This window comes from Strigops habroptila, chromosome 6, assembly GCF_004027225.2.
Source record: "Strigops habroptila isolate Jane chromosome 6, bStrHab1.2.pri, whole genome shotgun sequence".
NCBI lineage: Eukaryota > Metazoa > Chordata > Aves > Psittaciformes > Psittacidae > Strigops > Strigops habroptila.
Genome location: NC_044282.2, coordinates 43,672,441 through 43,696,687, shown reverse-complemented (window position 1 = coordinate 43,696,687; position 24,247 = coordinate 43,672,441). Strand labels below are relative to the sequence as shown.

Sequence of the window (24,247 nt, the reverse complement as noted above, 5' to 3'; positions counted from 1 at the left end):
TGAGTAAATTGATTTCGTTCCGTTTGGTTGATTACAGCTAAGAATCATTTGGCCACAGTATGTTTTAAGTTGTCTTTATAGGGAATGACTGCCCATTCTCAGTAACTTTGTTTTGTAAAATAATATTTTGCTGCCATAGTGTATGTCATTAGATGATCTAAAATGTTTTTTGTTATATTTTCTTTTTAAGCCCTTACTAGTTTCATGCTTTTCCTATAGTATTTGCCAAATTCATAATCTTTGCAGTGAGATGTTTAGACATGTCAGTACTGTTCCATGGCTTTAGTTTGGAAACTAGAATAAGGTACCAAAAGCTGGTATATTTGACTAATTTTTTCAAAACTTCTGCATTATTCTGTTTGATATTGTTAAAAATATATTAAATGTTTTGTTTGCATATACAGACTAATGCAATTTTAAAATTACCGGTAGAAAGAAAGTTTGTTTACTGTCCTCTCATGGTCTCACTCATCTACATTGTGGGGTTTGGTTAATGTTTCAGAATTCACTAAACTAATTTTTATTATATGCAAGAAAAAAAGAGATTCAATATGTGACAAAGAGCTTGTTAGGTAGAGTATGTCAACAAAAAATACCAACATGAGCATATGCACATATCTTATTTACACAGTCAGATTCCCAGTGGAATGAAACAATATTATCTGTACTAAAACTAATGGGAAATAATGAACTACTAAACATGTAATAAATTACTAGATACTAATATGTCCTAGCCAGCTTTGCATTATGTTGTACCTCGTCAGAAGGTTGTCCTGAGTCTTGAAAAGGCAGTACTGTCTACTAAGTGTATTTTAAAGCAGACATCCAAGCAATATCAGATTGCTATTTTGCAATTATCCTGGCTGCTTAGTTTCATGCAGTAGTTCCTTTCCTTTTTTTCACACATAGCCTGCTGTGACATGGCAAGGAAACTTCTGTGCCTCCAACATACTTTTCTACCCAACGTATTTGCTGTCCACCTGGCAGTATTATGAATGGTCCTTTCACTGCGCTTTAGTATTCCAGCCTGGTAACAGACAGAGCAGAGTACAGCTCAGATATGTCTAAGTTACAAGAAGATCTGGCCAGCTGTGTTTAGCTGAAAACCCATGAATTAATATCTTTGTTTAGATTCAGAAATAGAACAGAACAGCAATTCCTGTGATAAAGGAATGCATTTAATTGTTGCATTCAGTAAAGATGTTTGTGTCTATTTGATGCCTCCCTTAGTGATGCAACTTTACATTCCCAAAAGTCACATGCTTTAAAAATGTTGCTGTGTCACCAAAATAAATCCCATTACCTACTTACATCTTTATGAGATGTTGTCTGTTGTTAACTTGGCTTGCAGCTATTCCAAGGATCAACGCAGTAAAAAAGTGCCCACACAGTAAAAAGTAATCAGGAATTGTTCTGAGAAAGGAAAAGAAATTGTTGCTTTGTTTTGGTAGGGAGAAAGAAAGAAAGATTTCATAGAGTACTTTGAATTTTTTCAGGCAGAATGCAACAGCTCATCAGGAAGGTAGGAACTGGCTAAATATACAAAAGCTACACGTATACTAGGCTGCAATAGAGAGTCCCCAGGCACTGGGAACCAGTTTCACTCTTTATTGGGCCAGCTACTAGAGAAAATAGTAAGGCAGGCTTTTAGTCTTCTATCTGTACTGTGAGGCATTGCTCCTCTTACAGTGAAGATCACCTTTTCTGTTTTCGTCCTCCATGCTTTCACAGCTAAGGCACTTAAATATGATCTCAAGACTACAAGCCAAAAAGTTTATTGCGGTAGACCATCAGCCTGACCCCTCAGAACAGCAGGACCTTGGCTGATGAACGAGGACTTAGTCAAAGGCCTGGATGGGATGCTTTGGACGGGGGTTCAGTCAGCCAGTTAGAAACGTTATCCAAAGGGGCATACTGGGGTTCCTGTTCTTTTCCTGTGCTTAGGTGACAGATTTGGCACTGTTATGAATTTCCATAATACCAATTTCACACTTCTGAGGATATCTGCTAGGAGGTACCGAGCTGAGGGCTCATTCTTTCTTAACGTCATCCTTACTGTAGAAAGCCATCTTCTTGCTACGTGAGAGGCAAGTGTGACAGCTTTCATGTATAGAGAACAATCCCAATTGCTGAAGGAATACTCAAGCTGTTTTAATAAAGGGTTTTCTCTCCCTCTGGATGAAATTAAGTTCTTTTGCAACCTACACTTTCATTTAAAACCTAAAATGCTGACTCAGAAAAGGAAGACTTTTGTTTTAATTAGGCTTTGTAGAAGGGGCCTTCTTGAATGCAGTGTGGCAGACTGGAGACACTGTAGGAGCAGAATAAGTGTTTTCTTTTAGCTGAAGTGGCTTGGCATGGTTGCATGAATAGCCTTACTTGTTGCCAGGCTATTCTCTTATATTGAGAGTATTTAGAGATTGCCATGAGATTATTTGGATTTTCTTTTATATCAACCATCAATTCAGGCAATACAAACAATAGGTGCTTTGAGGTCAGAAAATGACAGCTTGTTTCTGGTGCAGGCAAATGTTACTGTGGTTTTTAAAACTCATTTTCACCTTACATTTTTAAGATCAAGGATTTTGCATATTGGGAATGATAAATTCATTATTCATATTCAGACAGATCCTAATGCTGCTTTTAGCTATTTTCTAGCCCCCAATTTTGTTACTAGGGAAGTAATGCTTTTGCATTTAACTGTGTTATGCTAATCAGATAAACTCAGACTAGAAAGCAATCCAGATTTATCTGTAACTACTTTAATTTTCATTAGGGAAAGTAATTTACTTAAGATTTCAAATTATTTTATCTGGTATAGACATTCTAGTGCAGCTACATGTGAATCCTTCTTTTACATTCCTTGTAGCAAAAATTAGCCAAGTATGACTGACCAAACTCGAGAGAGCAGGAAAGTAAAGGAAAAATAAAGGCTGAGCTGCTGCTTCCTTTCTGTGGTGAGAAGTTGTTCACAAAAGGAAAAAGGCTGGCAACAGTCACTGGTTTTCCCCATCTGCTGCTGTTTGCTTCACTCTTGATGCACTATTTAAATGTATGAAAGCTTTGAGAGAGAGGCTTTGATAGGAAAGTCAGAATTTACACTGTAGTAACATGCCGTGTAGGTTGTGTATTCCTAGTGATAATCTTGTCTCTCCTTTCCCTTTCAGGCCACAAGCTTGTCTGTATTGCAGCCTATGGTTCTGTCTTTAATTTAATTTAAATTAAAACAAGCATAGCCCACACTTAGGAAAGAGCAGAAAAATATAGCTGGGGGAAATGTTTATATTAGAAGTTTAAAGCATTTGGGCTACATTAAGCTATATCTGTGGTCAGGAATTGTGCATATTTTAGTGCTGGATTTGCACCACTGGAAAATAAAATGCCTTGTTGGCCTACTGAACAGCCATGGTTTGCAGATGTGGGAACTTCCCAGTGCCAATGAACTCCACCACAGCTCTGGAAAATTATTCACAGATGAAGACCTGAGTTCATTCAAGCCTTGGTGTTTCTGTTGAGACTAACACTTCAAGTAAGTACCAGTCTTGGTGGGTTTTGTGATAATTGTTTCTTTGCAAGGGGGTAGAAAGGAATATCTCTTTGTTCTGTGCAGAATTACTGATAATGGTTTTGCTTATCTGCAAACCATCTTTGTTGTCTTCCAGATTAGCAGCATTAACTGGCCACCTTAAAACCCATAGTATTTATTATTTGGAATACTGGTATATTTATATATTTATACACAGAAAAGTTGCTTGCAAGGTATTTTTTTTATTAATTACTAGTTTAAATGGTAGTTTTTTGCCTTCCAATCATCAGCCAGCCAGGTGGGGTTTTTTTCATTCTAAAATCCCATAAAAATCTGTTAACAGGAGATAAAAGATAGGGCTGGAATCTTGTCTCTGCTAAGCCAATGTGGTAATGTCATTGGCACTGCATTGCTGGACCTGGGAACAACCCTGGCCAGGCCAAGAGTTCACTCCAAATAACAATATCCCCGTAGTTCTGGATTTTGTATGTTAAGAAGGAGAAGGAATACGGTGTTTAAAGATAGAAGATTAGGAGATCAGTTTCAATTTCAGTCTATTCAGGTCAGTATGACAGCACTCAACAATATATTTTTATTAGGAAGAAATCCTATACTCTCTAGCATTCCAGGCCTGTCTTCTGACACTACACATCCCCAGTACAACAGAGCTGGATAAACAGAAAATTTACTGTTGCAGTTCCTGAGAAGTATCCCAAGGAGCATGTATAACCAATTTACTTAGAAATCTTTCCTAATTAGATTGCTAGGGATAGTATGTGTCTACAGTTTAAGGACAGGATTTCGCTAAAGGAATTCCTTTTACAGCCGACCATCAGGTTTGTTATTTTATACTAAAAGCCTTGGTGACATTATCCTGGAATTTTTTTTTTCCCTAGGTCATTTTTATTACACAAGGTCAATCCCTGTGAGTGTCTAGCTACAAATGAAATTGAAATCCATGTGAAAACTAACTTTTGTGGTTTTGGCCAGATTTCAGGAAATCATTCACTCTTTAGAGACTATCCATAGCTCTCCCAGCAGATATAGCAAGTTCTCCTAGGCAGCTTGCCAGACTGTCAGGATGATGGCTGCTATGTCAGATCTCAGTTAACACGTTTTGGTCTTCTGTGAAGATTCCCAAAGCTTGTTACATCAGTCTTGGCACAGCACACCGAGGAAACATGCACAGGATTATGACTTACGTGAATACATTTCTCTCTCAGACCCTGGGTAAAATATCTGGCAATCAGGCAGAAAAAACCATACTTCCCTTTTGTCTTGTAAACTTGAGAGCCAATTAGTTAAAATATCTCCATGGAATACATAAATGTCTAGCTGCAGGCAGGAAGGAAACTTCCACTGAATATGGTATTCCTTTATTGCATATATTTTCTTTTAATTATGAAATACTTTATTATGAGTTAATCTTCTGTGACTGTAGTGCGTACTTATTTCTATGATGCATATGATACTTCTTGTGCCTATCTAGTGACACCTATAGCCTGCATGCCTCTCTCTTACATGACACTGGTGACCCTGCACCTAGAAAAAGAATCCTAAGTCCTGTCCAAAGTATTCTGACTAAGGGGGTGGATCCAAGAGAAAAACAACATTTATGGTACCACAAGGACTGGTTTCATAAGGGGGGTTAAAAGAGTTTTTGTCAAATGACCATCATGAAGTGACAAAATAAGAACAGTTCATAATTATTTTGAAGGACATATTTGGAAAAATGGTAGGCAGCAGTTGTTTGAGGTGGTTTAAATAGAATGCAGTTTTGGAGGATAAAAAGGGTTACTGAGCATTGAGCAACTCTGTTTAATTCCTCAAAGCATGGAATAACCCCTGAAGTAAGCTGAAGAGATTAATTTGTTCAGTTCATAGTAAAATTTCCACAAAATTAAGTGTAGGATGCACAAAAATAAATAAATAAAAACAATAAATTGCTTATTTGCTAGAATTGCAGCCTATCTAAGCACACCATACCTGCTTTATTTTTATGCTGATTTATTCATCAGTATTTAGATAGTTCCATTCTTTGTGAAAGAAATACCATGGTGGAAGAACTATCTGCAGTTATCTGAAATGGGTTTTTTTTTTTTGGAAATAAGTCACTATTCTTGTGTTATTAAATTGTATGCATCTTTGCTGCCATATTATTTGCTAACGTGACAGTATTATCCTGATTAGCAGCCTTGTTCCCATTATCTGATATTAACTAAAATATTTTTTACATATCAATCCGTATTTTAGTTGCTTTTCTGTAGCTGCCTTTTCTATTCTCTATTGTAATTCTGTTTCCCTGAGCTGAAGGCAGCACAGGCCTGTGTACTGAGAAATTGAGATAGGCTGTTTCAGAGTATTCTACAGTCTGTACAATATCCTGTGTCTTATATGTTTTATACAAATGATATAACTAAAATGAAACTTTTTTTTGTTTTTTTTTTAAGTAAATATCAGAAGTAGAATTAATTGTCCAAACTAGAATTAGAAAGAGATAAAATGGTTTTCAATTCTTCCTTTCAAGCTGTGAGTTATCCCAAGCAGTTAACTGGAATTTAGGAGGAGGCTTTGCTGTTAAACAGATCAGAATGGATTGCGTTTCGAATGAGTAATATAAATGGGTTTGACTGCAATATGTTTGTATAGATAGTTTATCAGAAGTGCTCTAAAGAAACCATCTGGACTGCTGGATGCATAGCAAGGATATGTGGCTAACGGAGCTGCTGGCCCTCCTGTCTCCGGAGTTGCTGGATTCTACACTGATACTGTTTGACATCTTGATCCTAAAAGATGTTCTGGACCAAGCCAGAAAAAGGGAAAAACATCTCTTAACCATTGTCTGGCTAAGTCTTGAACAGTTAATTGAAGGCAGAATGGCCTTGAAGATAAGAAACAGGATGGTTTTATTCTTGGATTAACTTCTGGCATGCTTGGGCAATTAATTTAATCTCTCAATGTTTAAGTCTCCCATCTGTGAAAAAGATATAATAATGCAGGTCTCTTTAAAGTCTTCTAAAATTTTCTGAAGCTCACTAGTGGTCCGTTGTGTCTCAGAGAAAACTGACTGTTGTTCCTTCTTCTGCATTACTTCCTTTTCCTGTTTGTTTTTCATTTTCACTATCTTTGCCTCTACTTTGAATAGGAATTTGATTGACTAAAGGAAGACAAATCTATCATTTACACCACCTCCCTGAACTTTAACCAGAAGGGGAAGCTGAGTCTTAGATGATCTGATTATCATAGAAGTTTTCCAAGTCTGAGAGTGGCTGATAATGGTGTTGCAGTGCCTGTCATTTCCTACCAGCTGCTTTGCAAGGGAGGTTAAAGATTAGAAGTGACATTCTCTGTCCTGTCTTCCTTCCTTTCATGTACATGGAGTTAGGCATGTGAAGAATAAGCAACAGCAAGACCATATCTAATTTTCGTCAGGTAGCCTATACCCTTAAAAATAAATCCTTAAATTACTTGAACCTCAGATTACTCACCCAAAATTAAACTGAAGGAAAAATGTCAGTTAATATAGCTGGACAACAATCATAGAACATCCCAGAATTTCACTGAACCCCAATGAACTTAAAATCATTATCAGAGAAGACATACATAAGCATGTTGCCACTGCTAGCAGATAGAATTAACTTTTCATCAGTTTAAATTTCTGAGATGTCAGATGGGTCTTCAAGCCTGTCTTTCATTAGAATTTCAATTTTTTCAAACAATCTTAGGCCTGACTTCACCTGGAAAACAGTGATTTTGCAACCTGTTGTCATCTTTGCCTTCCTTAAGTTTTCTGAGACAGACATGGGATCAAATGAGACATGCTTCCACTTTCTCAATGGACTAGAGCTTACACAGCCACGCAGTGTCCAATCTTTCTCAGCAGGCAGTTGATTTCTTCCAAGTTCTGCATCACAGGCATCTTGATAAAGTTGTAGAGATGCCCCCTTTCATAAATGCACCTGTCCTGCGTTCAGCTATAGCAGTCATTTTTCTCCTTCTTACTAGCTGGTGCAGTGCCGTGTTTTCAACTTTAGCCTGAGAACAATGCTGATAACACACCGATGTTTTTAGTTGTTGCTAAGTAATGTTTACTCTGATCAAGGAATTTTCAGTCTCATGCTCTGCCAGTGAGGAGGGACATGGGAAGCCGGGAGGAAGCAGAGACAGGACAGCTGACCCAAACTAGCCAAAGGGGTATTCCATACCACAGCATGTCATGCCCAGTACACAAACCAGGGGGAGTTAACCCGGAAGGCCCAGATCACTGCTCAGGTCGGGCTGGGTATCAGTCGGCAGGTGGTGAGCAATTGTATTCCCTCCCTCTGTTATTTCCCTTATTATTATTATTATTGGTGGTAGCAGTATCAGTTTTGTGTTATACCTTAGTTACTGGACTGTTCTTATCTCAACCCGTGGGAGTTGCATTCTTTCAATTCTTCTTCCCATCCCTCCGGGAGCGGGGGGAGGAAGAAGGGGAGGAGTGAATGAGCAGCTGCGTGGTTCTGAGTTACCGGCTGGGCTTAATCCACAACAGCACCTCATGAAGCATAACTAATTCATTCCGCTGCTGAATTCAAGTTCTTCCCACTGAAGATACCTATATCTTTATAGGCATGAATTACATTTTCATTCCCTTCCTCCAAAAGGGTTTAACAGTTCAAATTCCATTGAAGAGGTTTAATTAGAGATTTCCCTATAAAATGTTGAGCAGAGGTAAAACTAAGCAAAGCATTTCATAGATGTGTTCTTGATCTCTTTCAGTCTTCAGATTCTTTATCTCTTTTGCCTGGGTGTTTTTGCTAAAAGATTCATACGATAATCACCAGTGATCTTGTTACACTGTGGCAGATTTTCTGAATGATCATCAACTTCTTCATGTTATAACATCAAAAGAAAATTTATATTAGTATATATACCTAGTAGGAAGAACAACCTTCTAGTCATCCCCATGGTGTTCTCCTTGTTGAACTTCACGGGATTCCTATTGACCCATTTCTCCAGCCTGTTGAGATTTCTCCAGCCTGTTGAGATCCCTTTGGCTAACAGCATAACGCTCTGGTGTATCAGCCACTCCTCTCATTTTTGTGTCATCTGCAAACTGGCTGAGGGTACACTCTGCTCCATCATCCAGACCATTAATGAGGTTAAAGAGGATCCATCTATGGTCTATTTGTGTTCATGTACGCCCAAAGTGGTTTGTCAAAGAGTACTGTGACTTTTTGGCATGTGGGTAAATAAGAAATGCACACCAGCTGGCTAATAATTTGAAAATATTCAAAAGTAACTGTCTTAAAATGGAAGAACTTCCTTAAACAAATATTTGTCTTTAAGATACTCATCTGAAATCTAAGTGTTGGATATTAAGCTTAATATAATGCATAATGAGAGTTAAGAAACTGAAAATGGGATGTATGGAAAAGAATATGCTGAACAGTGAGCAACCTACACTAACCCAAAGGGACACCCTGAGAATATATATTTAATATGACCCCTGTCTGGGTGTTCACACCACCATTCCATGGAGTTCGAAACACCATTCCCTGTTCCAAGGAACAGCATTGAGCATACACTTTAGCCATCTTTTTAAAACAATAACTTCTGTGAATTCTCATTTTTCTTCATATATAATGGGGAAAAGGCATGCTACTGCTAATTCTCAGCTACTTGCTAACAATTTAAAACTCTGCTGGGGCTTCATTTTTTTAGTGCTTTTACCGTAATTTGCTGACTTTTAAAGTGACAGAGGAGTACTTGAGAGGCTGAGAACTAGGTGTTGTCTAATATTAAATGTTCATGAAATGAAAACAGAGAAAATTCACAGCTGTAGTAGTACTGTCACTGCAGTGACTTGAGAACTTTAAGTCAGGCAGCTCTAAATGCAAGAACAGCTGATTGTAAGCCATGGCAGTGATGCTGACTCCAAGGAGAAGGAATGATGAAGCTCTATACGACAGTAAATAAAACAATGCCAGGCTCCATACCTGCAAATTTGAGTGTTTAGTTAGAAAGAACTTGCACACTTTCAGCTCATTCCAACTAGCACTTTCCAAGAAGTTAGCGCAATCAGGCCAATCAGTTTTAAAGGGTGGCAACTTTTAGACATATAAACCCCAATGGACTAGATGGTGCCTGGGATAGGTGGCAATTGTGCGAGCTGCTGGAAGAATACAATTCTATGCAGTTCCTACATTAGTGGCAGTCCGTATTTGGATCTCACCCTGCTCTCACTTCTCTGATGCACCCTTTGGCTTGCCATGTCTACTGTGCTGCCCCTTGGTTACTTGTTCTTTTTCCCCTCCTTGAATCCTTAACTCGTCATCTTAATCCTTCTACTCCCATTAGTTTTTTATTAAAGTCTGCTCATCTCACTCCCTCTTTGCTTCAGGTTGGGCTAAATTGGAAGAATCAAGCATGTCAACAAGCCCCAGCAGAGCACTTCTAAGTCTAACATAAGCAGACATTTCCTGTAAACCTGATACCTGGATTATTTCCATGATACAAGGCTGACAAATGACTCACCAAATAATAGACTTCATAAATACACTATCATTTCAGTGAAATGTTTCGCAGTGTTTCTGAAAAGGCAATAAGAAGTGAACTGTAGTGCAATTCTCTGCTCAGCTTCACAGCCAGACCTAGTTCTATGTCCATGTAAGATGCTGAAAAACAAACTGGCGGGGACATGATATCACCACCAGATGTTGGATGTATAACGTGATGTATTTCTTGTGGTTAGTAGGCTAAAAAGCTGATCGAATCATTTTTCCCCTTTGTGTAAGAGCAGTGATACATCTGTTAGAAATTGCACTAGGACCTTTGGGATTTTCAAATGCAGCAATGCAGTTTTGCAGATGTAACTAATTATACATTGCTAGATAATGAAGATTTAGACTTTCGGGGGTGAGGAGAGAGGAATGTATTCCATATTTTATTTTCTTAGTATTATAATTAAATGTCTTTGTATTCTAGCTCACTTTGCAGAGGGCAGGCTTGAAAAAGAAAATTTTATTTCGTTATTTTTTTCTTGTGACGTGCAAGCTACTCTCACATTGAACCCTTTACACAGCACTTGCTGACAGAGTTGGTCTTATGCAATGGCCAGCACACAAGAACAATGCAAGAATTTTGTTAGTGAGGCATAAAAATTTGTTATAAAATCATATTTTAATCATTGCCATTCAATATCTGAAATGCAGAGACCAAAGAGAACTTCAGCTAAACTTGATATTCTCTTGACAATGAATGCAGATTGTTTGCTTTGAAATTTCATAGTTCCAAAGAAATGCAAAAAATAATTTCAGTGGAAGATAGAGGGCTCAAATGTAGTTCTTTTTGAAAATCCCAGTATATGTCTTGGACCTGAGCTGAAGCATGTAAAGGAGAGGTAGGTTCGGGAGTTTTAAACTTTCAAACACTGCTGGTCAGAGAGTTCTCTACTTTAGAATATTATCTAGCCAAACATATTTTTAGACCAGCAGCTTAGGATGTTTGGTGAGGCATCTGCTTTTTACGTTTGCTGCTGAAATGTAGGTATCTTAGACAAAAATCTCTTGTTTCTGACAAGTGTTTTTTTGCTGTATCTACTATCTCCTCCCTATTCCCAGCAGCTGTTAAGAAACACCTTACCTCATTTACCTAACAGTGGTGATATTTCAGGTCAATTTGTGAAAACAATTCAAGCAGTACCCTGTATATCTTAATATGGGAAAGCTCTGGTCAGCCTGTGAAGGCGGTTTAAAACACTTTTTAAAAGTAAAAAGTTTTTCCTTGATGACCTGATAAATCCTAATGTCAGCTAGATAAAAATAATTGTGTTTTCAATTTTCGTCAACAAAAGAGAAGACAAAGATCAGTCAGTTGCTCAAACAGTTCTTCTCACCTGATTGCTGATCTGATATTCTGTGGATAAAATACAGTAGCTTAGTTTTTCATAGCTTGTCAATGCAAAAGTCAAAGGTAAGTCAGACAGCGGGTTTGTCCCTTGGAGTCTTTAATTGCATAGACTGGAATAGTTTGCTTGGATGATAAAGAACATTATGGCATGCATGTCCAGCATCAGTCATCCAGGGTACTGCCCATGAGAGGCCTTGTGGCTGAAATGTCTTTTTTTTTTTTTTTTTAACCATGATCATGAAGATTTACTCCAAGACAGAGGAATAATCAATCTGAGACAAAGAAATGAGAAAGGTATTTGATATGTGTTGCGACATGGGCGAAACTGCAGTACACTATAGGGGTGCTCTAATGTCTTGAACTAAATATCCAGGTTCTGTAGATTGGTCTATAACAACCCGTGACTTCTGCATGTAGGAAGAAATGACAGCTACACAAGAGAAGCTCCAGCTTTGGCCAGCTTTGGCATTTCTTGTTATGGATGCCACCACTCTGAGGCCATGTGGCCATATGTGAGCAGAGCAGCTGAGAGCCCTCTGCTGCTTAGCAGGATCTCCTCAGGTGCTCCCAATCTCTGACTGAGGCTCTGCTCCATCTCCAAGTCTCACTGTTGGTAGATGAAGTCCACTCATTCTGCTCACAGGCTCAGGGTTGCAGGACACAGGATTCCCCTTTTCAGCCTAAAGACAGACAGATGCCTGTCTCTCAACGGAGGAATGGGGATTTCAAAGTATTTTGTCACAGTTTATTATATTGAGAGGAAGCAACAAAGGACTTCAAATGATATGGCTGGTGATATTTTTATGTGGAAAGTAGGTTGCCTGTTCATTTCAAGGACACCTGCAAAGACGAGCTGAACATAGAATCGTAGAATGATTAGAGTTGGAAAGGACCTTAAGATCATTTAGTTCCAACCCCCCTCCCATGGGCAGGGACGCCTCACCCTAGGCCATGTCACCCAAGGCTCTGCCCAATGTGGCCTTGAACACTGCCAGGGATGGAGCATTTACCACTTCTTTGGGCAGCCTGTTCCAGTGCCTCACCACCCTCACAGTAAAGAACTTCTTCCTTATATCTAACCTGAACTTCCTCTGTTTAAGTTTGAACCCATTATCCCTTATCCTATCACTACAGTCCCTGATGAAGAGTCCCTCTCCAACATCCTTATAGGCCCCCTTCAGATGCTGGAAGGCTGCTATGAGGTCTCCACGCAGCCTTCTCTTTTCCAGGCTGAATAGCCCCAACTTTCTCAGCCTATCTTCATATGGGAGGTGCTCCAGCCCCCTTATCATCCTTGTGGCCCTCTTCTGGACTTGCTCCAACAGCTCCATGTCCTTCTGTCTGTATTAAAATCCATTCTCTGGGCTGCCATTTGAACTTTTTTTGCAGAGACCTTTTGCTCTGAACCTCAAGTGCATACTTGAAGTGTGTCTTTTCCCCAGTAAAAGAACTTAAGAACTTAAAACAACCTCCTGAATTTCCTCTAACTCCTGCTAAAGCAGTCTAACTCTAGCTAAAGCTGCAATTTACTCTGAATTGCAGACAGGTTTGAGGTTTTGCTCTCTTCAGTTTCAGGTTTGCAGGACAGTTTTGAAAAGTACATTCCCAAATCCTTAATGTCCCCCCCAAAACAGGACACTAGGCAAGCTACCATGTGTTAATTTTAAGCCTTGCAAGCCTCCTGACATTTTTATTTCCCTGTAAGAAAGCAGAAAATGTATGGTTTTAGCTATTTGTTTTGCAGTTGGGAAAAAAAAAAAAAGAAGAAATATTTTCTCTCTTATTAACCAGACCAGTTTGTGGACACTAGGGAGTCCTTATAAACCAGCTTTTCTCAATATTTTACTTTCTTCCAGGTGGCTGAGGAAAATAATGCATCTGTTCCAAATCTCCGCAGACCCACACATTACAGACGTCACCGGAGCCTTAAAACAAACATGTTGTGTAAAACTGGAAATGTTTCAAGAGTTCCCACAATTATGAATTCATCTGATATTCACTTGAGAAACATAACAGCTTGAAACAAATTATCTTTTCTAAACTAGCTAGCTGTAGCTAGATTTTCCTCTGTGTGTATGTGTGTCCAAAGGGGTAAGGAGGCAGCAGGGTAGACAAATGGGTTGAACAGTGTCCTGTGCTGAGCCAAAAAGGGATAGAAGAGGTTCCTGGCAGCCCAAAATGTGTGACTGGGAATGAGGTAATAAGTTACCAGTCCCAGGTTTTGCTCTTCTCTGGTGGTTTGAGTTGTAGTATCCATTCATTTAAATTGTCAGTGAAAGATACATGAGGAGAGAGCAAGTTCTCAATAAGTCAAAGCAGATCCCTTCTGCCAGAATTAACTCCCTTGCTTACTTTATTGAAGGTATTTATACATTATTTCATCAGGAATATCCCACACTTCACATTTTCAAGGAGGTCCTGGGAAATCGTTATGACCTCATGGTGGATATTTTAGCTTGGTTCTATCTGCGACATAGCCAACATCACTCATATATTCAGTGGCAGGGCATTTTATAAGGGTTTTTTTTAAAGAATTTTCAACAACTTTTTATCCCTATTTAAACAACAAAAGAAGTTCCCCTTAAAGAAACCAGGCTGTTTTGTTATGATAACCTCATTTTCATATGTTAGTTTTTCTTACTGTTCATCTTTATAGATGACAATGTTTAAGCATTTTTATCTCTTCAGAAGTGTCTATACTTTTAACTGTCTTGTTAGTATTTTGAGCCATAATATAGTAAAAATGATTGTGCCAAATAATTGTGTTGTATTAATTTAGTATTATTTAAAAATTTCACCCCTTGTCAAAGATCCAAACCAATACCATTGCTTATCGGAATAATTAGAAAAAACATTTTTTAACTAATCTAAATAATACCTTTTGGAACATGTTGAAAATTATCTGTGAGGGATAGGACCTGAGGGGAATGACAAGATGCATGAGAAAACAGGCAAAAGAAAAAAAGAGTAACAGAGGTTTTACTGTATAGAAGGGCTTGAGTTGTTGATACCGCCAAGGCATTTTTATGACTTCTTTTTAAAGGTGACTGTCTAAATTATTTTAAGTACCATAGCTTGAACTGATGCCAGCCTGTCTCTATTTAGACTTTCTTGGATTTAACTTATGCCTGTTTCCAATTTCTGTTTTATTACAACTTCTTTCCAGACCTTTTGTATTTGTTTTCCCTTATTTATATTCTTCATTAGTTCCCCTCCTATTTTTGGCCAAGAACTGTGTGTCAGGGGAAAGCAATGATCTTCAATCTGTCTTTGTACAACTTCCTTAAGGCTCTTCCTCAGCACATGAAGGAGTGAAAAACAGCCCTTCAAAAGGATATCTGAATTGGGTGCTCAGCCCGGGATGTAACCAATATTTGCAGTCCTCATATCGATTAACATTGAGCTCTTATAATCCAAAGACCTTGATTTTTCTCTTCTTTTGTCATGTTCTCTCAACAATTTGTTGGAAGCAATAAAGTCCAGTGGAACTGGAGAAAGAGTTCAACGTTTTGAGGCCAACACTTTTTTACTGTCTGATTAATTATATATTTCATGTGATTGAAGTGACATTATTCATTCGCTCGTGACACTGCAGACCTAGGGGTTTTCACTGATTTTATAAGGTACTCTGACAGATCTCATGCTGTCATGTGGAGCATCTGCTGGGTGTTGCAAGAGATGAGTTTTGTTAAAGGGGAAAGGAGATAAAAGAGTGAAAATAGTGCATATCTCCTTGTTTTGAAGCTTTGTCAAGACCGGATTGTCCATCCATCATCTTCCTACTGCTGCTAACAGCATTCTTTCATGATCGTGACTTTCCTGAGACTTGTGTTCTTCAGTGAGAGTGAGGGGGTGCTGGCAAGTAAATAAATGCAGCAAAATTAAGCATGGGGGATTTGGGTAGCCTGCATTAAGATAAGAATGACAATAACAACAATGAATAAAAACTTCTGCCTTGTGAGATCTAAGAGATGAAAAATATAATTTCTAGAGTTTGATAGCAAATTGTTACATGCTGTTAATATTCCCCAGAAGTAGAGGTCTATACTAGATGGATATGGATACATCTTCTTTTTCACCTGAAAATTTCATCCGAATGAAATTTGAGGATTTACGGGATCTGTGTGGACAATTTGTCTTACGTTAGCCACTAACTATAGCTACTACAATGGAGTATAGTAGTGTATTAAGTATGTTGGGACTGATGTATTTAACTGTGCATATGGTTCACTGATAGCTCATGTTTTGGATGGACCGACCCTATCACAAATGTACACTTCTGCTCAGAGAGATTAATCTGTACATCACACACACAGTGAGCTCCGTGCCCCTGGATCTGTGTCCAGCTCATTCCATTTGTGTTGTGAAGCACATGTGCATGTGTTTCTGCCTAGGAGATATCAGTCAAAAACTGCCTAGACAAGAGTTTACCTTATCTATGGCAGGGAATTTGTGACCCTTCTGGTCTCAGAAGCTTTAATAGTTCAGCTACATCTGTTGCTGAAATTCTGGAAGTGGTATACAGGAAGGAAGAAAGTATTTTCTCTATTTAACAAACAAAACGTGCTGGATTTTTTCTTCTTCCTTTTCAAATAATGGGAGAGTGACGTTCCAAGGGGAAGTGGCTGCTGAGAATGATGAGGTGAAGAATTTCTAAAATTGTATTTAGAGCAAGGGTTTCCTAGATCAGAGGTGTAACGTGAAGGGTCCCTTTCAGTGGCAGTCATTGCTCTGGTGAGCTGCTGGAGAGAGCTCTTTGACCTTTAAAGTGAGATGCAAGAACATACTGTATTTGGTAGAAAAAACTATTTTGCTAGTTTAAGCATTGAGGGATGCTCAATTAGTTATTTAGACAATGACTAAGATCAAGTATAACGTTTATCTGGCTGAGCTGTTTGTTAGTACAGTTATGAATATATTTATGTGCTACTGACATTTTTATATGTTTTGTAGTATAGATACATGTTTTAGAAACCGTATTAAACATACAGTGTTTTAAATGTGTGGTACAGATAGGATATTCAAATGTAAAATCATGTTATGAACTTCAATTACTATGCCAGGTGTTCATCTTCCCCAGCTAGTTCCTCCAATTCTCTGCTGAAAATTCATGCTCCAGATCCTTTTCCTTTCCCCCATGTTCCTTGGGAACATTTCCTTCCTGCTCTCTGAGATCTCTACAGCAGAAACAACACAATTCCCTATCTTCAGTATACCAAGCTGTTCTTTTATACATTCAATTATGAACAATTCATACTTTTTACTTGAAAATTCATGTAAGATAATGCCGTGACAAGAAATTCAACTTAGTGAGCTCTGATGGGAGTGCTACACTGATGGTAATAGGTATTTCAGCCCTAAAGTAAGGAAATCCCACTCATACCTGGCAGTAGCTTGGATGCATCTCTGGAGATGATTGATGTTGGGTGCTGAGGAAAGTGATGATATGGTCATGGGAAGAAGGTGCGAATTTAGGAAATGAAGGAACAGCAGCAGAGCCACCTACAGTGCTTAGGAAGTGTTTGGAGAGCTGCTACTATGTGGTAATATTGTTGCGATCATTGCGTTACTTAGAGCTGTGGGACTTTGTTCAGGGGATACCCAATTAGGAACCTGGAAAGAGGAGAGATTAGTCTCTGGAAGCCTTGGCAGTAGCAGGGAAATATTAATTACAGACTGAAAATTACTTCTGTACCTCAAGCCCCATCATAAAACCACCGAACGCTGGGCCAGCTCTTTATTTTTCATCCCCTTTGTGACACTTGGATCTCTGTTGCATACTTAAGGTTATAATCACAGTGTACGTTATTGCTAGGAGGCTGCAGAGATCATGCCTTTTCCTTGCTGTAGTCAGGAAGGGTCTGTTTTTCTCATAGCGTTTTTTTCCACTCTTCCTCAGAACAACTTATTGCTCCAGTGGTTACCATAGGGACTAGAAAGACATTCAACATATTCTTCCACGCTGTTTTTGCAGGCTGCTGTACAAGCCTGCACAATTCCAGTAGCGTGACACCATGTTATCTTTATTTATTTAAGACTTTATCTCCTCTCTTAAGGAAAAATGCATTATGAATTCTGGACAAGTTCACAAGAAGAAACAAGTAGCACTAGCCATCTCATTAGCTCATTTTTTGTTTCCCATTTCTTCATTCTCTCTTTTAAAAGAAAAGAAAAAAAAAAAAGTCCCTTCAGCCCTTTTCAAAATGCAGAGATTACTTTTGTCTTACCCTCTTAGACCTACAAGACATATAGATGTAATCAAGATTAGAGAAAGTTAACACAAAAGCCATTTCATTTCTGTCCTGGGATTAATAGAACAAGAATTCTTTCTTGTTATTAGTCATTAGATCACAGCTGCATTATGCAGGAATGTTGTATTTATGTTCTAAACTTGGATTTCACTCAGCAAATGGCTTTAGGTCCAAGCTTTGGTGATTAAATTAGGTACTTAACGTCTGATTAAGCACTTTAATGAAAAAAAAATTAAAAAAATACTTGACCCATGGTTCACATTTGTTTCTGCCCTATTTTACTGCAAGAAATTGTTTTTTCAAAACTAAGTTAGTGGAATATGTTCCTGTTTATTTTTCAGTCACCTAATCATTTACATGTCAAATGATTTTGGATGTTTCAGTGCTAGGGCAAAGATGCAAGGCACTTTAAACTGTCCTCTGCTTGGTCTACAAAATTTCAGGGATCTGAAGTCACTCAGCAACTTAGAGACACTTTACCCTGTCTTTAAACCAGTGCCCTCTTTAAGTGGAAGCTTGCTGTAAAATTGTTCTGTGGCTCAGTCAGTAAAACTTCTATCTATCGTCTCTAGCACTGGGATATTTTCTTAAATGTTTTCCTTACATTTGCTAGGCTTTGACATTGTAAAAAATGTTATTCTTATCTTTTGAGAAATAAAGGGAAATTGAAAAAGCTCCAGAAAGATTCCAGTCCAAACTTACCCCTTTCACTGAAGTTCACCTTCTTGTGTGAATAACTCTGTGTCTCAAACTAGACATTCTCTGAAGTTGACCTTCCCTGGGCATTCTTTGTAAAGCTGCCCCTGTTTTATTTCTATTGTGAAGGCACTTAAAGGCTATATGTCGGATGGTCTGGCCAAGAGAGAAGAAATACAGCTTAATTTCTGGGCATGGGTCAGGAAACGACAGTAGGCCCAGCAGAAACCTATTTACAGAAAAATTCCCTCAAGAAAGAAACACCTTTTCAGATACAAGAGACATGTGGCTGTTTAAAGCGCACTGAACATCCAACTTTCCTCATGCAGTCTCTACGCTAATGAATTTTAGCTCTGCACTGCAGAGCTATGCCATACCCGAGCTACCACAGCCTTTTCCGCTTCTTTCTTCCATTTGAGTCTTAAAGCATATTTTGCCCCTGGATTGGAATGCACAGCATGTGTTTAGAGAACTTCACATGTTCAGTATTTGCTGGACACTCCGCAGGAACCAAGTTGTGTGTTTAATCTGATAAACCCTCACATCCCTGAGTCTGTGAGCTGTTCACACTATGAGGTTACGTGAGAATTCATGCATACTTGGATGTGATGGGCTTCTAAAAATACCATACTCCAATGTACATGCACACTGACAGCAGAAATGCCAGACATTCCTCACTGCTCAAGACTTTTCTATTGAATGTGTGTGCAGATGAAAAAGAAACCAGTTTGTGGAATAAAACCACCTCCTAGTAAGACAGTACTCTAAGAATTCATTTAGCAGTTTCTTTGCTAATTTTTCATAGATTCTTTGTTTCAAATAATTGGCAGCTGTAGCCCAAAGTTCTATAGGTCTTCTGCCCTTGGCTATTCAGCCAACTTGACTGTGAAAAAAATCAAAGGGAGGGCTGCAGTCAAAGGAAATTTGTTATTGAACCAAAAGTGAATCTGCTTCCCTGTTAGACTTTCCATGGACAAACGGGTATTTGTTTTCCCTCTGGTGCCCACGGTGGCATGGCTTTCATTAGAAAGTTAGTATGCCAAGGTTACAGCTGTACAGGATTGCCAGCCAGCTTTTGCAGCCAAATGGTCTAAAACAATCCGTAAGAGCACAGCTGTCTCATAGTACAATGAGGTGAGGAACACATGGTGAATAGCTAAGTCTGTGTCTGTGGGTGAAGTGGGGAAGAAGAGATCAACGAGGCTATTGCAGAATGCAAGTAATACAAATTATTCTGAGAATATTCTGTCAGTTAAATGAGCAATGCATCTGATAGTACCTGAAAGAACAGATGGATTAAAACTAGGATGTCGCATCCAACTCATCTTATCTGTGGCCGAGAAGGGCAGGGAAACATTTAAATTCCAAGCTTCACCATTGCTCCTATGCTTATGGCATTCAGTAAGATCCTAAAGCTGGAAGAGCCCATTTCCCATTGAGGTGCAGCCAGATTCTCAAAAAACAACAATTCTCAGGAGATTTCATTAGATTTTTCCAAAACCACATAACTGTTAAAAAATATTTTGGCATGGTCGGTTCTGCCACCAACCCAAACTGTAATTCTGGTAAGAACCATTCAGGCTTCAGCCAAGACTAAAAATCTTTCCTTCAGCCTATATTTACTAGTAAATATATCTGATGTTTTGCTATCAGTAGTATTGGCTGTATTTGAATTCAATAGTAGTGAACAAATCACTGCATTTATTGAATTTTATCTATCATCTTCAGGACTTAAAAGTTACTATGTGGAATTTTTAAATACAGGTATCCTTAAAATCAGTCAGGTGTATGTTAAATCAAGAGTGTGATATTTTTTCTTCCTTTTAAACTTTCCAGGGCCCTGAAAGCACCAACAGACCTTACTGGCCCTGCCCAGCCTCCACTGGGGCTCTCTGTCCCTCTCTAAACTGCTGGGACTGCACCCTAATGGTGAGGGTACAGCTTGCTCTGGATCACCATAGACTCCCATGCCCTTAGGCTGTTGCTGGCCTTTGCTACTCCCTGACATCAGATTTTAATAATGGGTTTTAATATTTTTTCTCTTTTAAACAGAAGTACATTTTGTGTCTGACTCTGCAGTATCATTTAAACTTCGGCTGATAGTTACATTCTGCCTTTAAAGAAACAGGGAGATGGTCAAGTTTCTTCATGAAGTTATTTGTGTAGTTTGCCTCTGTTTCAGACTCAGTCAGCTCTTTATGTGGTCCAAGCACTCTTTGTACAAATGCAAGCTGATACACAGTGTAGAGGAAAAAAAGGTTACAAGATTGGCAGTCCTCAGTATTTGGCAGTAGTTCCACATTTCCAGAGAGCCTTCTCCTGCCAAAAGTCTAGCTCATGAGGGTGAGCTAAGCAGTAGTGATGGACGAACTGGCTGCATGGACCCTGCTCCTGATGCACATGCATGGGAAAAATAAATCATAGTGGCCAAAAGTCTTTCGTAGGGATCAGCATCAGAAACGGCCTTGTGTTTTTCTCTCCTCCTCGTTCTCTTTGTTATTCTTAAAGGCAGCAAAGAGTGTCTTGCCAAGTATTCTCCCATCAGCCCTATTTAGATTACTCAATCGTAATTCCTTTAACCTTTTTTTATTGGCCATGTTTTTAAGATCTTCAGTCATTCTTGTTGCTTGTCTGGACTGACACACATTCTTCTTGATCTACATTGCCCAAAAATGGACATGATACTCCCCCTGAGGTCATACTACTCTTAAGTGGAAAGAAAGAGTTACTTCACATGTTTTGCAGGCAAAACTTGTTTATCTATCCCAGAATGGTATGTTCTGTTTTTTGTAGCAGCCTAATATTGAATAATTTTCAGCTTGTGACTCACTCTAGTTCAGAGACCCTTTTCTGTAGCACCAGAGATCATAATTATTCATCCAGTCATTATACAGCTGATTGCTCTTGCTTATGTGCAGAACTTGACATTCATTCTTGCTGAATTGCATTGTAGCCTTCTCTACACAATTTCTCTAAAGTTGCTCAGTGATTCTGCTGTAAGCCTGTTTTTAGAACCACTCTTGTTAGCAGAAGGTGGCTAAAGCCACTGTCACTGATGCCTCATTACCACAGGTAATGTAGGCAGTGCTACTTCTGTCACTCTGTATTAGGGTAGCCCAGATACTGATGGCACTAAAGACACCTCTGTTTAGATGCTTGGAGGTAGATATCTGCTGGCATTTTAAGTGCTTAAACTTCCATTGCAGGCAATGAAAATATGGTTCAGAGTGATTTCTGAGTATTTGAGGATTATTTACTTAACCAGCCCATCAGCACAGTCATTCCTGTCATCTGAGATGCCCTAGGCTGATGCAGACATCCACAGCAGAATGAGAGCAGAAAGGAACTTGGGGATGTCTGTGCCTTACCAGATGGCAGCAAAGTATCAAACAGGTGATCCTAGGACTCTTCAAATGGCACTGGATCCCTCTGATAAACTAAATCAACCCTTATGAGTTTAATAGAGGGAGAATTGAAGTGCTCTTCAGGCTCCATTGACAGCATACTTTAGGACGCCATACACTGTAACTGGAACTTAGCCTATCATGCTGATAGATACTTATGTGTTCTAACTGCAAATTTAAGACTTTAATATACCCTAGAAGGGGGAGGAACTCTGAGGTGGGATGGTTGTTTTCATTCTCATGTAAGCGCAATGTAAAGAATTTTCTCACAGTTCTTCCCTTCTCTGACAAGAGAAAACAGAATGCTGACATTACAAAGGAAAAGGCAGGGATTTCACCAAAATCCTAGGACATGCTGCCTTAGGGGATGGACTTTCTCCTTGTTATGAAGAAAAATTAAAATCCATGAGGAACAGTAACTCAAATTTCCTTGTGAGCAGCATTTAAAGGTGAAGAATAATTGCACGCATTTGGTGAGGGATACACAATCTCAGCTGTGCTCGCCAAAGTCTAAATAATGACTGGGAATTTTCCTTCAAGTGCAATGATCTTCTATAATCTGTGACTGATGAGGTCTTCACTTGGTAGAGAACTCCAGGAATGCTCAGTGCTCCCTATCATTAAATGTTTTAACAAATTCTGAACTGAATTTGTTGAACTCTTTCAACATGTCTTTCACGCTTTTTTCTTCTTTTTTTCCAGAGAAATGTTTTATGATGTACAAAGGAAACAAAAAAAAGTCAAATTTTCTTTCAGCATATGAGACTAGGACTGATGTATTCTTAGATTTCAGTCCTTCAGGTTATTTTTCGCTCTAAATGAGAAAAACATTTGTAATCCATTTCTAGATCAGTTATATCTCAAAAAAAATCTTACAGTATTTCAGTTTCAAGGATGATGACTATAAGCTCCATACTTTTCTGGGTATTGCTTTCAGGATGTCTCTTTCATGTAACTGTTTGCTCACCCAGTTCTCCAGACTCATTGTCATACGTCTTAATCCTTATCATTAACTTCGGAATGTCCCCAGAATGGACAATAGTACCTGGGTGTCTAGCATGTGTAAAGCTCATATAAAAAGAATTAAGCTTAGTTGATTACTCTGCGTTTTCTTTTGTATCACTCTGTCCAAAAATGAATTAATTTCACCTGTCCTCAAACCTTTTTGTCACACTCCTTAAAACTGAAGAAAAAATAATATTTTTTCCAAGGCAAACATGGGGTTCGTAGAAACAAGTTTTGTTCCAGATCAGTGAGAATTCATCTCCCATAAGAAATGCTCAGGTTATCTGAGGGAGGTGTCATAGCTGGCCATGCTGAGAGCAGTTAGCAGGTCAAAACAATTGATTATTCCCCTCTACCTTGCATTAATAAAATTACATGTAGAGTATAGGTCCAATTTGGGGCTTTTCAATGCATAAAAAATTCTTAAAAAAAGCAAATCCAGCAGATATACACTAGTGGTCTGGTGCATAAAGCATAAGAAGAATCAAGGAAAGAGCAGCTTATTCGTCTCAGTGAAGAGAAGGAAAATGGGAGATGTCTAATTGTTATCTTCAGCTGTTTAAGTGGGGGAAGACTTATTTAAACTCTTCTTAGATACAGTCAGTGAAAGGAGGCAATAGCCACAACTTGCAGCAAGGGAAATTCCAGCTAGGTACAAGTATAAGATTTTCATTGTGACAGTGGTTAAGCACTGGAGGAGGTTGCCTAGAAAGGCTGTGGGATCTTTATCCTTGAGACAGTCAGAACTCCACTTGGCAAGGCCCCAAACAGCCTGACCTGTCTTGGTAATTAGCCCTGGTTTTAGGAGGCAGTTGGACTACATGGCCTCCAGAGGTATCTACCAACCAAATTTTTTTGATTCTAAACAACGTGCAAAACAAGTAATGCTAGATTTTTATTTCTTTAATACTGGTTTCACATCGCTTTTAATTAGGGGATAGGGGGACAGAAGGAGAAAGAGAAGGGTAGGAAGCACCAGTAACTGAAGCTATAAGCTTTTTTTAATTGAAAAAAACCCAACCCCAAAAGTCCATGTCAACAATTGACATTTACTTAATTCAAACACTCTTAATTAAAAATAATTTTTTTATCAAGCCTCTTTATTAAAGTTTATGGTGCATTTATTTCTTATATGACACTCCATTACTATCAACCATGACCTAAGTAGCTTGACAGATGGAGAAAGAACAGCAGTTCACTGGCAGAACTGGGAACAAAATGTGTTCCTCCCAAAAAAATATTCAAAGCTTTAGACAATTTTGCCTTTTTCCTGTCAGGGGAACTCTTTTTTTCACTGCTGTAAGTTTTATCGATTTTCAAAACCAGGTGAATACTATGCATGTTCACAATTGGACAAAACATGGTCAGCTTGCTAGGTCATGTTAGAAAGCACTTCACTGTTAAGCATCTCTACTGATGTAACTCCTAATTGATTTGTCTTAAATTACATTCACGTCATCTGAGTCCCCATA

At 38.6% G+C, this 24,247-nt stretch overlaps 1 protein-coding gene across 4 annotated transcripts in view; it reads left to right on the top strand.

Moving 5' to 3' along the window:
* PXDN (peroxidasin) overlaps window positions 1–24,247 on the top strand; it is a 152,286-nt gene that overhangs the window by 88,203 nt on the left and 39,836 nt on the right. For 3 of the 4 annotated variants that reach the window (XM_030489710.1, XM_030489706.1, XM_030489708.1), the window contains one exon: window positions 13,276–14,176. The exons of the other annotated variant lie outside the window; for it this stretch is intronic. In XM_030489710.1, the coding sequence (XP_030345570.1) occupies window positions 13,276–13,440 (165 nt within the window). In that variant the 3' untranslated portion in view covers window positions 13,441–14,176. Of the gene's footprint in view, window positions 1–13,275; window positions 14,177–24,247 lie in introns of those variants that run through there. 4 annotated transcript variants of the gene reach the window in all.